Raw genomic sequence first — 16,928 nt, forward strand, 5'->3', positions numbered from 1 at the left:
TCTTTTTTTGCTGGATACTCGTCTAAAATCTAAATACAGGCTGGGTGCAGTGGCTCATGCCGGTAATCCCAGCACTTGGGAGGCTGAGGCGGGTGGATCACCTGAGGTCAGGAGTTTGAGACCAGCTTGGCCAACATGATGAAGCCCCGTCTCTACTAAAAATATAACAAATTAGCCGGGCGTGGTGGCAGGCGCCTGTAATCCCAGCTATTTGGGAGGCTGAGGCAGGAGAATCACTTAAACCCAGGAGGCGAAGGTTGCAGTGAGCTGAGATCGCGCCATTGCACTCCAGCCTGGGCAACAAAAGCAAAACTTCATCTCAATAAATAAATAGATAAATAATCTAAATACAATCAATTCAATCCCCAGTTTAGCAATCCTTGCTGAAGAAAATCAGGCCCCCACACGCCATCATCATAAGCCCGCCATGATCTGGACCGCACCTCCTTCCACTCGGGCCCAGCACCCAACCTGCTGCTGCTAGAACACACCTGCCCACAGGCTTTGGTGCCCACACTCATACAGCTCCCTCATTTTTTTTTGAGATGGGTTTCCCTCTTGTTGCCCAGGCTGGAGTGCAATGACGTGATCTCGGTTCACGGCAACCTCTGCCTCCCAGGTTCAAGTGATTCTCCTGCCTCAGCCTCCCGAGTAGCTGGGATTACAGGCATGCGCCACCACGCTGGCTAATTTTGTATTTTTAGTAGAGACAGGGCTTCTCCATTTGGTCAGGCTGGTCTTGAACTTCTGACCTCAAGTGATCCGCCTGCCTCAGCCTCCCAGAGTGTTGGGATTACAGGCGTAAGTCACCACCCCCGGCCCAGTTCCCTCATTTTTATTAGAACTTTTGCAGTGTCTGGCATAAGAGGGGCACAAAGGACACGTGCTGAAGGAATAATGAGGGATTCTTGTTTGTTTCCAAGTATCCATGTGGTATAAAGAGCCCTGACTTTGTCACCTGGCAGCTTGGGGCTGAATCCAGGCTCGGCTCTGTCACTTACCGACAAGCCCTGAGGCCCATTCTCTAACTTCGCTAAAGTCTCTATTTTCTCATAAATAAAACAGAACTAACAACTACCTAACAGAGTTGTCGTAAGGACTGAGTTAACATATAAATAAAATATATAAGAACGGTGTACAGAAACCAATCACTGGAAACAAAAGTCATTCAATGTATTGATTTTTAAAGTACTGAATTGAACCCAAACAGTACGAACTCATACATGACCAACATTTCACACATGAAATTGATTTGGGATCAAGGATTGACCGTCGTCAAGTTGGTGGTTATGAAACTCATCGGAGCCTCTATCTGGCCCCACTTCTTTCAGGAGTTCTGGCCTTTGGAGATGTAATCTGTTTATCATAACTGATTCTGGCCCTAGGAATGACGGCATTATAAAGTAAAGCATTACTTTAGGGATTCGACTTTTTTCATTTCCATGAGTGATTCTGCTATAATGTATGGCATATTAGAGATGAGCAGAGGCGGGAGGGCTCAACAGCCTGTACCGGGATAACTCACCATGCAGGCGGCCTGCACCGCCTCAGACACGTTACCAGCATTAGGCTCGCACCAGAAAACGTGGCACTCAAAGCGCTGGTTCCCCGTGTCCATGATGAAGGCAAATGTGTGGACATCCTTCCCAACACCCATGAAGGACAGGAATCGCACACGACATTCCACTAAGACTTCCTCTTCATTCTGCAAGAGACATTATGCGGCATCCAATCAGGAGATCCCAGGATCAAGCTTAGAGTGGCAGCACATAGGAACTGGCATTCAGAAAGTATAGCCAGGCCGAATTCAGAAAGGACCTGTGTTTTTCTCGAAAGGCGGAACCTTGCCCAAATGTCTGAAGAGGCCATCACTGCATGGCTACCCTGTTCTGGAGGTCATTCTTGCTCTGAACTACACTGCTGTCATGGGGTGTGATGTGGGTCCCATTCTCCATTATGCCATGTGGCTGTGAGTTCACTGTGGGGAGGGACAGTGCCGTCCATACTTCTTACATCTAGCCCAAATACAAGACACCTGGTGGCCCAAAACCCATTTGGCCAAGTAAACCCCCAGAGCACCAGAAAAAAGGGATTCACGGTATCTTTCTTCATCCAGTGATTCTTACCCAAACTAAACAGCACATTGAATCACATTTCCATCTAAAACCATATAAAACAAAAAGCTGCCAAATCAACAAAAAGTTGTCAAATTGTTTTTTTCTTTTCTTTTTTGCAAACTGGTGTCCATCTGGGATCCATATGAGGCAGCGTAAAGAAATGTTCAGAATTCTTTCTCATAGGGATGAACACCACATCCTTTGCAAGAACCATATGCAAGTTTTGAATTAATAAACACATCCAAAATGTTGACTTTTGGATCATTAACATCTTGACTAATTAAATATTCACTCTAGTGCCTTGGGAGTGTTTAATGAGCAAAGTACACTAGTGTGAGAGGTCGGGAAGTTTTCTCAGGAGGAAGGAGGCTGTGGTGGTGATCTGGGTAAGGGTCGGGTAGGCAGAGGGTGGAGCATGGAGGGTGCGGTGCTTGCGATGATGCTGGTGTGGGGAAGGGCGGGACCTACTTGAAGAGGTGAGGAGAGCTCAGTGTGGCCAGCTGGAGGCAGGCAGTGAGCACCCTGCTCCTCTCTCCAGGGTGAACCGGGCAGCTGTGGGGCAGGCTGATGACTGGTGGTCTGTCCCTGGCAGGTGCTTCACAGAGGCAGAATAGAAAAGTGGGCACAAGTCTGGGCCAGGTTGCCTGGATTTAAATCCTGATTCCATTGCTTCCAACTGTGTGATGTTGGGCAAATGACTTAGTCTCTCTGTGCTTCAATTTCTTCAACCACGAAACTGAGATAATTTGGGCTGAGGCTAATGTGGCCTCTTCTCAAGACAACCAATAGGTCCTTCTGCTACTGATAGTCACAGGACTCTCCCAAATGGAAGCATCTTCTGCTTTTCATCCCCAGATCACACAGCCCAGGCAATACTGGCGCCCTGAGAGTGAGCGACTACTAGCGTCACACAGTCACCTCTAGCAAACAATTTCTCTCTGGGGCACATGAGGAAGACAGAATCAGAAGCACCAGAAGAGAAGTTTCTCAGGCCACAGGAAAACAGAGGTATGCACAGATTTAGACCCAGACAAAGGGCCAAATCTTTCAAATGTAGGCCATCTTAATCACAAGGATGCACAATTCCAGCCTTGACTATGTTCCTAAGTTCCACAGAAAACCACTGTATCTTATACTCACTGTATAAGACACGCCAATGTCATCGAAGATTCCTTCTCACCTTTTCACTGATGACAGTCACAGTGGCATCGGCCACGTTCATGTTCACTGACAGCCAGTCCTCCTTGTTGGATGAGGTCATAAGATTTTCTATGGCACTGTTCAAAATGTCCATTCCTGGGGACAGAAAAGGATAATTTAAAGTGTCCTAAAGCCACTTACCACACTCAAATGTGGGCCCAAATCACCAATAACAGCTACACCCAGACTGATCTTTTTTTAATAGACAGGACACTTCATTCTCATGTTTGCTCAATAGGAATGAAATACCAGCTTCTGGCCGGGCGTAGTGGCTCACGCCTGTAATCTCAGCACTTTGGGAGGCTGAGCCAGGATCATTTGAGGTCAGGAGTTCGAGACCAGCCTGGCCAACACGGTGAAACCCTGTCTCTACTAAAAATACAAAAATTAGCTGGACATGCTTGCTTGAACCCAGGAGGCGGAGGCTGCAGTGAGCTGAGATCGCACCACTGCACTCCAGCCTGGGCAAATATCAGTGAGACTCTGTCTCAAAAAAAAAAAAAAAAAGAAGTAACAGCCTTTTCAGTAGGAGAGGAGAGTCAGGAGAAGCTCCGGGGACCTGGTGCCTTAGACGCTGTCTACCTAAGCAGACCATGGCCCTTCAGCCTCTCCCCACCCTCACTGTCTCTTGATGGCACCTTTACAGTGGATACCCCCATTCAGTAGGGCCGTTTTGCCACCTGTTTTCACAGTTTTTCTGGGGGATAGGCATGGGAGTGACAGCTTTATTGAGGTATCATTCACATGCAATTCACTCACGTAAAGTGTGCAATCCAGTGGATTTTAGTACATTCACAGAGCGCACCCATCACCATCATCAATTTTTTTTTGAGACAGCATGTTGCTCTGTCACCCAGGCTGGAGTGCAGTGGTACAATCACGGCTCGCTGTAGCCTCAGCCTCCCAGGCTCAGATGATCCTCCCACCTCGGCCTCTCGAGTAGCTGGGACTACAGGTACATGCCACCATGCCCAGCTAATTTTTTGAATTTTTTTTGTAGAGATGAGGTTTTGCCATGTTGCCTGGGCTGGTCTTGAACTTCTGGGCTCAAGCAATCCACCTGCCTTGGCTTCCCAAAGTGCTGAGATTACAGGTGTGAGCCACCATGCTAGACCTACCATAATCAATTTTAGAACAGTTTCATCACCCCAAAGAGAAACCCTGTGCCTGGTAGGGGTCATTCTCCATTTTTCCCCCACTCCCCAGACCCCTAGACCAAGGCAACCCTTACCTACTTTCTGACGCTAGAGCTCTGCCTATTTTGGGCGTTTCATATGAACGTAATCACACAGTATGCAGTCTTTTGGGACTGACTTCCCTCATAGCATGTTTTCAGGCTTCATCCACGCTACAGCGCACTTCAGTCCTTCATTCCTTTTTATTGCCAAATAAAATTCCACTGTATGGAAGTATCACATCTTATTTATCTAATTGTCAGTTGATTTGTCAGGACATTCGGGTTGTTTCGCTTTTTGACTCTCATCAATAATTCTGCTGTGAACATTTGCATACACGTTTTTGTATGCACAAATGTTTTCACTTCTCTTGGGTCTACGCCTAGGAACTGAGTTGCTGGGTCTAAAGTAACTATGTTTCACCTTCTGAAGAATGCCAGACTGTTTTCCAGAGCAGCTGCACCATCTTACAGCCCCCTTGGCAGTGTATGTGGCTCGCGATTTCTCCACAGCCTTTTTTAGCCCTGGTGAAGGCTTCATCTCCCAGTCTCTTTTTGGCTTGGTACAGCCCAGCAACTATACTCTGCCCCTGGCATGTGAGCTGAATGCTGTGCCACTACTGTGTCACTCCTTGACAGCATGAGGCCTCCACAGTCCTTTCTCCTGGCCCGCCAGCTGACAAGACACGAAGCAGGTGCCCTGGCCTCAGAGACGGAGGCCTCGTTTCAGAGCAGCAGAGCTCTTCCACGGCCCTGGGTCACACAGCTCTGGACTACTGGGTAAACAAGAAATCCACGTCTGTATTGCTAAAGTCCTGCATGCTGGGGATGACAGGTCAAAGCAGCGGGGCCTGTCCCTCTACTCATCTTTTGATCAGGAGCGTTTATGTTCTCTGGCAGGTGACAGTGTGACAGTTTGATTCAAGACAAGGCGTGAGAGTAAACAGCAGACCTCACCCTCCTCGGAGGGCGAACGCCTCCTGTGAGCTCCCGCACACTTGCAAAGTGGAAAGACAATAAGCATTTCACATACCGACTGGTTTGTCTACAGGTAACATGCCCAAGTACTGCACGTGGAACTTCTGGACCAGTTCAGTCTTTGGTGTTGGAAAATCTACTACAGGGAACAAAAGCAACACATCTTTCTCAGTGGTTCCAACACACATGTACACAACAGCCGTAGCTCTGCGTCATCTGAATGCTCAGGACACGCCCTGTGCCATAACGCCCTATGTTTCTGGATGTAAATGTAACAACTATTCTACAAGAGCAGCATTACTCCAGATATTGGGGCTCTGTTAAAATCCTGTTCAACTTTCAAGATAGGAATGCATTTGAAAGCAGGAAGTGGCATCTATGTGTTAAAGCTGCTACTGTCTCTTTGATGTATATTAAGTAAAGTAGCAGCTTTTGGTGTCCTATTTAATTAGGTGTGGTTGATACCCAGAGAAAATGTAACCTCAAAGGGCACAATCAGAAACATAGGAAGATAACTGAGTTCCCCCAGTAATCAACCCACGTTTTTTTTTTTTTTTTTTTAGAGACAAGAGTCTCACTCTGTTGCCCAGGCTGGAGTGCAGTGGTGCGATCTTGGCTCCCTGCAACCTCCATCTCCTGGGTTCTAGCAATTCTACAGGTGCATGCTGCCATACCTGGCTAATTTTTTGTATTTTAGTAGAGACAGGATTTCACCATGTTGCACAGGCTGGTCTTGAACTCCTAAGCTCAGGCAATCCACCCGCCTCAGCCTCCCAAAGTGCTGGGATTACAGATGTGAACCACCGCGCCTGGCCCATGTTTTCTTTTTTTAAGATTAGTCAAGTATAGTAGTGGGAAGGGGAGAATGAGGAGCACAAGGAGGTCGATCTGTAACTGGCTGAACCATCAACTGAGGTAACTCACTACCTTCAGACCAGCCCAACCCACGTGTTTTTAAACCAGCCAGGGTCCTTATCCCAGGTTGTACATGAATTATAATATGAAGACAGTATTCTTAAAGAACATAAAATACAAAACAAAATGAAAATGAAGGCAAAAACTAAAGACAATATTCTTTAAATCTTGTCCAATAACAACAAAACTCATCCTGGCTTTGTGCCTAACCCTAGTGATGCAAAATCAACTGTGCCTCTGTTAGACCCAGCGTGCGGGCTCAACTTGTGCTTACTGAGTTGAGTGTGCTCTTTAAGGAGACTTGAAATACCAGAGAACCATCTGAGAGCCTTCAGTCCTGGACCAGGAGGGACAGGGCCATAATGAAGACATGAGGTGCCACTGACTTACCTTGCAAAGGGACATCGAGGTTCACATTGGCCCTTTCCTGTAAGGAGCTGCAGGCCAGCGCTTTGGCATTCTTCCGTTCAGCCATAATCTAAGGGGGAAAAAGTGCAGCTTTGGAGCGTGGGTTCAAGCCCCCATATCTTCAGCTATTCCAGCCTATAAAGTGTCTAGGTTGACTTCACTTCCAAGTTAGATCAGCTTTAGTCTATTGCCTGAAGTCCCACCCCTGTATCTCTGGGGCTACATATTTTGTTGAGGAATTCCGCTCATTTTCTCTGGGGATGATAGGTGAAAAACTATTCCTCAGAGTAGCAGTCTCCTGATTGCTTGGAATGGACTTCTTCCTTTCACCAGGCTCCCACCTCTACTAGAAACAACTCAAACAAGTCTCCCTGGTCTTGCATGGACCCTGCCGGCCCACAGTGGCCAGCGGCAGCCACAGCAATGGCTTCTTCCAGTGCTTCCAAATGTCACCCTTTGAAGACAGAGAACATGGGTTCGAACTGCACCTCTGCCACTTACTAGCTGTGTGACCTTGACCTTGGGCAAGTGACCTGATCTCCTGTGTCTCGACTGCACACGGAGGTGGTAACAGTATTTGTCTCAGATGGTAGTTCTGAGGATCACATGAGTGAGTGTGTCAAGCACAGGGAAGGCCTAGACAGCATTAAGTGCTCAGAAATGTCCCCTGCTGACATGCTTTGGCTGTGTCCTCACCCAAATCTCATCGTGAATTGTAGCTCCCTTAATTCCGATGTGTTATGGGAGGGACCTGGTAGACATAACTGAATCATAGGGGCAGTTTTCCCCCATACTGTTCTCGTGGTGGTAAGTCCCACAAGAGCTGATGGTTTGATAAGGGGTTTCCCCTTTTGCTTGGCTCTGATTCTCTCTTGCCTGCTGCCATGTAAGACGTGCCTTTCACCTTCCACCATGATTGTGAGGCCTCACCAGCCACATGGAACTGTGAGTTCATTAAACTTCTTTTTCTTTATAAATTACCCAGTCTTGGGTACGTCTTTATTAGCAGCGTGAAAACCGACTAATACACCTGCCATTTTTGCTGTTATCCTCAAACTACTCTAAATTGCTTCTCTTCTGTAAGGGACATTGATGTCTGCTTTACTTAAGAGTAAAGCACTTTATACTCCTGTTCTCCACCAGTTACATACAGTGCTGTGGGTTTAGGGACTGAAAGAAGCCCACCCTTTAGTGACCCCAAAAGTAACTCGGATCTTCATTCCCAGACTAAGTTTTCCATTCCAAGTGGAGTGAAAGTCATTTCCATTGCAGACCTCCACTCTGCCTATCTCCAGATCCGTGCCCAGGGCAGCGAGCAAGAGGGCTGCCGACAAGAATAAAATCAAGCGTTTCCTGCATACTTATTCTGTGCCAGGCCATGTTCTGAGGGCTTTATGCCAGAATATAAGCTCCATAAGGGCAAGGACTTTTTTTTTTCTGTTTTGGTCATTGCTCTCTCCCCAGTGCCTTTGACAGTGCCTGGCACAGAAATGACATTCCATTCTATGTGTTGCATGAATGAATGAGTAATGAAATCCAGGGAGCAGGCCGCAATGCTGCAAACGGCAGCAACACCCCCGTCTCATCAATGCAAGAATGTGAACACGGGCGGGAATAAACGTGGTGATCTCAAGACCAGTGCCCGTCCTGCACGTCCCCGTCGTGGGAGTCAGAGCGGCAGACGGGGGCGCTCTTTCATTCTGAGGCTGGGGACAGCTCCCTGCCCCTGTCCCTCCCTCAGGTACCATGGCTTGGACCTCCTGCTCGGTTAACAGGCTGGGCCAACCCCTGGCCTGGGTTGGGTCTTGACGGCTCAGGAAGAATTGTGGGAGTGAGGCTGGGTTATGATGTCAGCCTGAATCAGAAAGGTGACATTCAACAGAGGGGATGGCAAAATTCTGCATCTAAATTCAAGAAATTAACCAAGTCTGGGGCATGGAAAGGGCTGGCTGAAAGCAGCTTGTGCCAGTGTCTTGGGGGTTCAGCTGCCACCATGTGAAGAGAAATCAGGGGGTGATGTGGTTGCCAAGAACATCGAGCACCACAATAGTGTATCCTTGGCGGTCAAAGGACAGAGCAGCCCCTGGCCCTGGTCTGCTCTCTGCTCACTTTTGGAATACTGTGTTCATCTGGGGGATCCAACCAGAGAGTGCCCAGAAGACAATGGTTAGGGACCTGGAATAGCCATGTGACCCAAAAGTGGCTGCAGAGACGGGGGTGGTGGATCTGGAGAGGGAGGAAGTCAGGGGCAAGAAGACTCAATGACAGATGCTTGTCCAGCGCCTCTAAAACACGTAACACATGGTGAAACACAGCAAGGCTTCAAGTGTCTGAGGAGCTGGCCACCAAAGAGAATGGGGGGACCTTTCTCTGCTGCTACAGATGGCAGATCTCCAGTCAGTACCTGGAAGTTCCAAGAGGAAGATTTCGGGTCAACATAAAGAAGAAATCTGTAACAGCCAGAGCTGCTTGGTAATAGAACCTCCTCCTGAAAAGCAAGAGACTCCATCTGTGGGAGTCCATGGGTGTGTAGGGCAGAGGGTGGGGGATGTCTGCAAGGGGGCTGTTATGCTGGTGGGAGGCGGAGGCTAGGCTGGTGACGCCAGACTGTTTGTTCTCATTCTGAGGCTGTGACTCTGGTTAAGGAAGCAGGACCCTCACTAGCATGAGACCACAGTCTTGCCTCCCAGCTGGACAGGGAGCTTCTACGAGCCACTGTGTGTGCTCAGGAAGTCGGTGTGTGTTAACGGCAATCCCCAGCTCCCTGCATTTGCAGAAACCCTGGATGGTTTCTTGCCACCTCCTTTCCTGTAGCCTTTTTCTCTACCCACATTCAATCTCAGGTCAGATGGCCCTGCCCCTGGAAAATCCGCTTTGACTCCTTTTCCCAGTTTTCTGGGGTGTACGTATCTCTGCCATTGTTTTGCCTACCTGAGATATATACATTTCCAGGCTGCGGGAGGGACTATGGTTCTATTCATTTTGTGTAGATGGAGTGCTACTTAGAGCGATGCCTGCCCCGCAGCAAAAATACTTTAATGACTTGGCTGAACACACACACACATATATATATATGTTTCCAGGCGGCGGGAGGGACTATGGTTCTATTCATTTTGTGTAGATGGAGTGCTACTCAAGAGCGATGCCTGGCCCGCAGCAAGAATACTTTAATGACTCTGGCTGAACAATCTGCCTACTTCTCCCTGAGCTCAACTGCAGGTTGATGTGCCCACTCCCCCGCCCTTCCACATCCCTTTATGCAGCAAGAAAAAAAGAGAGAGGCGGCCCATACTGCCCTGACCCGCCTTACCTTGGAGCAGATCTCGTGGAGACTTGTGGCGATGGCTTTTGCTGGTGTGTCACATCGAAATACATGACATTTCAAAATTCTTGTATCTTTATCTCTTGCTACATAAGCAAAATCCCTGTGCAAGCAAAATGTTTCAGTCCATTAGTAAGAGAAGCTGATTACCAACACATACTTTAGTTATGAAGTTAACTGAGCTAGCAGCCAGCATGTCAATGGTAAACAATGTATGCAATGATTAAAAGAAAAATTAAATTTCAATAGCTTCCTAACATATAGTTTTATGACAATTAGAAATTCATTTCTGAGTAAAATACCTACGATGTGGGCTAGGCGCAGTGGCTCATGTCTGTAATCCCAACATTTTGAGAGACCAAGGTAAGATGATTGTTTGAGGCCAGAAGTTTGAGACCAGCTCTCGAACCAGGCAACACAGTGAAACCACTGTCAAAAAAAACCAAAAAAAAAAAAAAAAAAACAAAAAACAAACAAAAAATGCCAGGTGCAGTGGCATGTATCTGCAGTCCCAGCTATTCTGGAGGGTGAGGTGGGAGAACTGCTTGAGCCCAGGAGTTTGAGGTTGCAGTGAGCTATAATCGTACCACTGCACACCAGACTGGTCAACAGAACAAGACTTAGCCTCTAAAAATTTTTTTTAAAAAGGATGGGCGTGGTGGTTCATGCCTGTAATCCCAGCACTGGGAGGCCGAGGTGGGTGGATCACCTGAGGTCAGGAGGTGGGTGGATCACCTGAGGTCAGGAGTTGGAGACCAGCCTGGCCAACACAGTGAAACTCCGTCTCTACTAAAAATACAAAAAATTAGCTGGGCGTGGTGGCCGGCGTCTGTAATCCCAGCAACTCTGGAGGCTGAGGCAGGAGAATCGCCTGAACAGCCCGGGAGGCAGAGGTTACAGTGAGCCGAGACTGTGCCACTGCACTCCAGCCTGGGGGACAAGGGCGAAACTCCCTCTGAAAAAAAAACAAAAAAAAACATAACTTCAAAACCCAGTCTGTTGAACTCTTGGAATCTCTAACAACCCTTAGTGAAAACCGAATTTCACAGAACCCTTCTATCTAGTGTAATAACCAGTGTTATGATTAGAAAACAGAAAGGCTTGAGGAGCGCATGAATCGCATGATGATATATAATGACACAGACAGTGGCGCAGCGGAAGCAAACAATAGGCTCTGATGTATAAACATGTGCACAAACAATGGACCAGCCCACAGCTGACTGAGACAGTTGAAGGGCAATCACAGGGAATGTCAGAACACAAAGAGACACCATGGACTGCAGTCCTATCAAAGGCCTTTGACTGTTTTAAACACATCTCAGACTCCAGATCTCAGAGCGATGGCAGCGGCGGCGCATTATTTATTGCTTGCTCAGACACCTTGGTGAGCATGCAGCCAACGTTGGGTGTTCGCATTTTTTCTACTGATAAAAAGGATACTGACTGTGACATTACTTGGCTTCAAAAGAACCATGCGATACGACTGTATTTCTCAATGTTGACATTGGAAGACAGCAGTTCAAAGATGAAAGTGTTTTTACATATATATATATATATATATATTTATACACACACACACATATATACACCAAGCTTTACCCATCTAGGAATGGATCACAGTGATTTATTTGCATCTGATGCTAAGCCAGGATACTGTCTGGAGATATAACCACAGAGGAATTTTAAAATTATTTCTCTTAAGGTAAGACCTGGCAGCCTTTTCATAGACTATGATGGATACTTTCCCCAAGAAAGCCTTGGCGGCCTTGGGAAGGGACAGGGATTTACTATGGCAGGCAACTGGCCATCGTGAAGGTCTGGCCGGAAAACCCTGCCTCGCAACCTCACCTCGCCATGCCCCAGGCAGCCCTGCAGTGGGGCTCCCTAAGCCCAGGCTCCAGCTCAGCAGCACCTCACCTGGCTGCCCCATGACGCTTTAATCACCGGCAATCCACACGTGACCCCAACATTTCTCCTCCCAACCTACTCCTGCTTCCTCACGTTCTAGCTCAGTGTCCTCCATGCTAGAACCGGACTCCCCCTGCCTCACGTGCCACACCCAATCCCCACATTCGTCCTGTTTCACCTCCTGGAAATTTCTGGCCTCCATCCCTCCATTTCCAACCCCCTCACCATGCAGCCATTCTAAGCTGCTCTTCACCTCCCTGCCTGTGCTCAGGCCATCTCCATCCTCTTGCCAGGACTCAGCTGAAGATGGGTGAGAGCCTGGAAGGTTCCTCGCACACACAGTACATATATGGGGGCACAGCAAGTGTCTGAGTGTGTCTTCCCCTCAACACTCTGCAGCTCCATGAAGACGACTGTGCCTAACTCATCCCAGCGTCTAGTTCAGGCCTGGCGTATCACCGGTACTAATACATGTTTGCGGGCTGAGTACAAGTGTGGGCCTGTGGCACACATCCCTCCTTCCTGTTGGGAAAGTCGGTCCTTGCTCAGTCCTGAATGGGTTCCACGACTGGGCTCGGGGGTGGGTTGGGGCAAGTCACTGGGCGGAGACTTTGAGGGGTGAGCACAGTCTTCTCCACACTGTGGCCTTCCCATCCAGCCTCAACCACCATCAAGGCAACACATAAGAAATGGACAGAAGACATCCCTTTTGGAGATCACACTCAAGGGATGCCTTGCTTCTGGTTCTCCTCCCTAGAGGGTCCTTCAGAAATATACCACGTCTCCCGGCACACAACTCCAATCCTTCCAACTTCCATGTGCAGCCACCATCTTCCTGAGGCCAAATCTCCCCAAAGCTCCCTGTGGTCAACCACACAAAGTCCAAAAACCTCTGGGTGGATTTTAAGAGTTCCAAAATTTGTCCCACCAACTTTCCAGCATGTTCCTCCCACTGCACGGCACTCCCCACTGCTCCAGAAGAGGTGGGTCTTGGTGTCCGCTCGTAGTGGTGTCTTCCCTCACGTGGTGGCCAGTGGCCCACCCCACACTGTCCAGCGCACGCCCATCTACTCAGCCTAGCCCAGCTCAACGGTCCACCTGGTCCTCTGGCCCCAGGACCCTGCTTGTATCAAAATGCCCACGGTATTTACATTCTGTGCTACAAAGAAGAGGTCGTTATATCATATCTTTTGTAGTTACTGTTACAGGTGTCACCTGTGTCTGTCCTCTAACAGACAGCAGCAGCCAGAAGGGCCAGGCATTGAGATTCTGGCCACCCACATTCGAGTCTCAGCCCTGCTTCCATTTAGCTATACAACCCTGGGCATGGAATTTCACCTCATCTTTAAGTGAAGGGGTTGAAAAACATGATTTCCAAGTCCCTCCCCGGCTCTGACATTCTCTGATATTAGCCTCCAAGATCCATCAGCCTCTCCATGGTGGCTGGCAGGCCCCAGAGTGCAACATCCCAAGGTTACCGACACGGCGGATGAACAGGCCCTGGTCAATAAGCAATGGATTATTCCTATCGAACTTCGGCTTTGTGCCCTCTGTGCCTCGGTTCTTTCATAGGCAGCCTTTTAGGCTTAACTTTAAAAAATTATGATTATTAATCTTCATTTTCCTCTGGTGCAGAGCAAGGTGACTGATGCCTTAAGGGCAACCATCTGGAATCCCACAGCTTCCCCAGGGAGAAACTCAGCAGCCTCAGGCTTTTTTGGGAGGAATTCTCACTTTTTTTTTTTAACAGCCTTATCTTTTGTTGTTTCCTCCAAGGTAGAGGCTAATAGATTAGGGAGGCAGCAATCTGTCAGTCCACGACGGTGGGTGAGTCCGGTAACTAACCCTCCAGAGGCTTCATCACTTCCCAGGATAAAACAGGTGTCTTCTCCTCACTGTAGAGGTCAAGAGATTTGTGCATTTCCCATTTCACTCTCATGTAACATATCCCGAGTCCCTAAATATGGAGATCTGTAAAAGGCAGTGAGGCCTTTCTTTCAGGCCTAGAGCACAGACCAGTGGAGCGACTTCATCTATGGACAATGAAACATACAAGCGATCGAATTTCATTATTTAAGACGAAATCCAAGCATCACTTGCCTGTGTGAAAAGCCTGCCTTTTCGGCACCTGACTTCTGAAAAGGGCTGCTGCGGGAGAGTCATGATCCCTCCCCACATCCCAGGAACCTGTGGCTATGTTCCCTTACATGCCAACAGGGGCTTGGTGGATGTGATCAACGAAGGATCCTGAGATGGGGATGTTACTCTGGACTATCTACGTGGGCCCAGCAAATTCACAAGGGAAGGCGGGAGGCACTTTCTTCCTAAGGGAAAGAACAGGAGGCAGGGGCCAAGGAATGCAGGCAGCCTCAAGAAGCTGGAAAAGGCAAGAAAACGGATTCTCCCCGAGAGCCCCTGGAAGAAACACAGCCCGGCCAACACTGGGATTTGACACTTTTGACCTCCAGAAACGGAAAAGAATCAAGTGGTGTGGCGTGAAGCCACTCGGTTTGTGGCCATTTGTTACAGCAACAATAGGAAATGAATGCAACTGCCATTTGGATTTTATGGTGTGGTATTATTTTTTAAAATATTCAATTCATTAAAGGCCGGGCGCAGTGGCTCACGCCTGTAATCCCAGCACTTTGGGAGGCCAAGGTGGGCAGATCATGAGTTCAGGAGATCGAGACCAACCTGGCTAACACGGTGAAACCCTGTCTCTACTAAAAATACAAAAACTTAGTCGGGTGTGGTGGCGGGTGCCTGTAGTCCCAGCTACTCAGGAGGCTGAAGCAGGAGAATCGCTCGAACCCGGGAGGTGGAGGTTGCAGTGAGCTGAGATCGCGCCACTGCACTCCAGCCTGGGTAAGAGAGCAAGATTCCGTCTAAAAAAAAAAAAAAAAATTCAATTCACTTCTACATGAACCTTCTAGCTGATATTATGTATCAGGAACCAGTGAGGCAAATTCAAACAGATAAGGTTCCAGCCTTGCAAGCCCGTCTAATGTTACAGACGGGCAATGAGGTTTGAGCTGCTTCTTTAAGTGTAAGAAGGACCTCATCACAGTAAGAAGGCAGCAGATGGCTCAAAGAACATTGAAACAGGTATGAGCAAAGGCAGGGAGGTCAGAAGGCCCCCCAATTGTTTTCGAGAACTCCCAGCTGCCCTATGCATATGCCCCAGGCACTGTGGTGAGGCTCAGGTGTGGCTGCAGGGGTGCTGTGCAGGAGTCTGTACTCAGTTTGCACAGTGCGTTGTGTCTTGCCAGGACTGGCCCTTACTCCGAGGCATCCCAGTCTTGCAATATTACAGGTGACCCCATGTGATTTGTTTGGTGGGAGAAAGCCGGCCAAGGGAAGGGGACTGCTGGGGGCCACTGCGGTGGTCCAGCGCAGGGGGATGAGCAAAGTGCAGGCTAAATCAGCATCTGCGAGAACAGGGCAGAGGAGACAGATGGAAGAGGTGTTGGAAGGATGGCTGGCAGGAGTGGCAGATGTGTGAGAGACGTGGATGAGGGAGGGGATTAAGAATAACTCTGGGGTCCCTGCTAGGACAGCTAAGCACCCCATCACTGGAGTGGGGGAGGGAAGGAGGGCTGGTTTGGTGCAGGAAGCTGATGAGCTCCAGGGTGGACAAGACGTGTGGGGTGCTTGTGCTTGAGGAGCACCAGGTGACGAGGCCCACCAAGCAGGTGGGTGCTGGGACCCTGCACTGAGGCCTGCGGTCTGGGCAGGAGACATGGATCTGGGAGGTGGGTGAAGTCGGGGGAGCAGGGGAGAGTGTGGAGCATGAAAAGACAAAGCTGGCCGGGTGCGGTAGCTCATGCCTGTAATCCCAGCATTTTGGGAGGCCAAGGCGGGTGGATCTCTTCAGGTCAGGAGTTGAAGACCAGCCTAGCCAACATGGCAAAACACCATCTCTACTAAAAATACAAAAATTAGGCGGGTGCGGTAGTGCGCACCTGTAATCCCAGCTACTTGGGAGGCTGAGGTGTGAGAATCACTTGAACTCAGGAGATGGAGGTTGCAGTAGGCTGAGATTGCACCACTGCACTCCTGCCTAGGCAAACACAGCAAGACTCCATCTCAAAAACAAACTAACAAACAAACAGAAAACATGTCAAACCAAGGCCTGGTGACTGGGGAAGAAAGACATTTAGAGGCCTTGTTTGAGGCAGGAGGTCCAATGAGAAGGTGGGAAAAAAATTGCTGGGGAAGAGGGCAGGAAAAGCCCAGGAGAGGCTGGTCCCAAAGATATCAAAGAAAGGGGGTTGAGGGAAAGGGGTAGAGAGCTTTCCAGAACAGTGGGAGACAGGCCAGGTGGTCTCAGCCACAGGGAGGTCTGCAGTGACCTTGGCCTCCTGGACCCTTACCTGGGAGAAGGAGTTTGGGGCCCAGCCTGAGGAGTACAGGAATTAAAAGAAGAGTTCATCCATCTCTCTCCTGTTTTTTACTCTTCTCCTTCTGGAACTTTCCAAACATACATAAAAATTGAGAAGATAGTAAACAAACTCTATATCCCATCAGCTGGCTTCCACAGTGATCAAAATGTCACCCATTAGTTTTTTACACAGCTGGGTTTTTCCCCAATCCCAGTGTCATGATGCTAAAGGCCACTGTGGTCATACATAAGAGCAACAGGGTAGGTCCTTGATTTTCTTGTATTCTGAGGGGGAGAAGAAATTGCTTTGTAGTAAACACACCTCCACATTCAGAGTGTTCCTGACAGACTGTGCAAACCTAAACTGGTGCGATCAGCTCAGGCCGAGCATGTGGGCTGGGGAGGAAAGAGTGTGTCGGGTGCCACACGGCCATCAGGCGTCAGGCAGCCAAGCAGGCAGGGCCCGTAGCCAGCTCCGTTGCTGCATGGGACACGGGGGCTGGCTGGTCCACTGCAGGCACCTTT

General features: G+C 48.8%; 1 protein-coding gene across 19 annotated transcripts in view; it reads right to left on the bottom strand.

Annotated features, from left to right (window-relative positions):
- Positions 1-16,928, bottom strand: part of APBB2 (amyloid beta precursor protein binding family B member 2) — a 403,357-nt gene that overhangs the window by 8,052 nt on the left and 378,377 nt on the right. For 16 of the 19 annotated variants that reach the window (XM_034958488.3, XM_055111303.2, XM_055111299.2 and 13 more), the window contains 5 exons: positions 10,103-10,217; positions 6,775-6,862; positions 5,525-5,608; positions 3,298-3,413; positions 1,526-1,705 (listed from right to left, as the gene is read on the bottom strand). In XM_034958488.3, the coding sequence (XP_034814379.2) occupies positions 1,526-1,705; positions 3,298-3,413; positions 5,525-5,608; positions 6,775-6,862; positions 10,103-10,217 (583 nt within the window). The remainder of the gene's footprint in view (positions 1-1,525; positions 1,706-3,297; positions 3,414-5,524; positions 5,609-6,774; positions 6,863-10,102; positions 10,218-16,928) is intronic. The other 3 variants (XM_063603541.1, XM_063603539.1, XM_063603540.1) reach the window with 1 other exon arrangement.

The sequence above is a fragment of the Pan paniscus genome, chromosome 3 (genome assembly GCF_029289425.2).
Source record: "Pan paniscus chromosome 3, NHGRI_mPanPan1-v2.0_pri, whole genome shotgun sequence".
Lineage (NCBI taxonomy): Eukaryota > Metazoa > Chordata > Mammalia > Primates > Hominidae > Pan > Pan paniscus.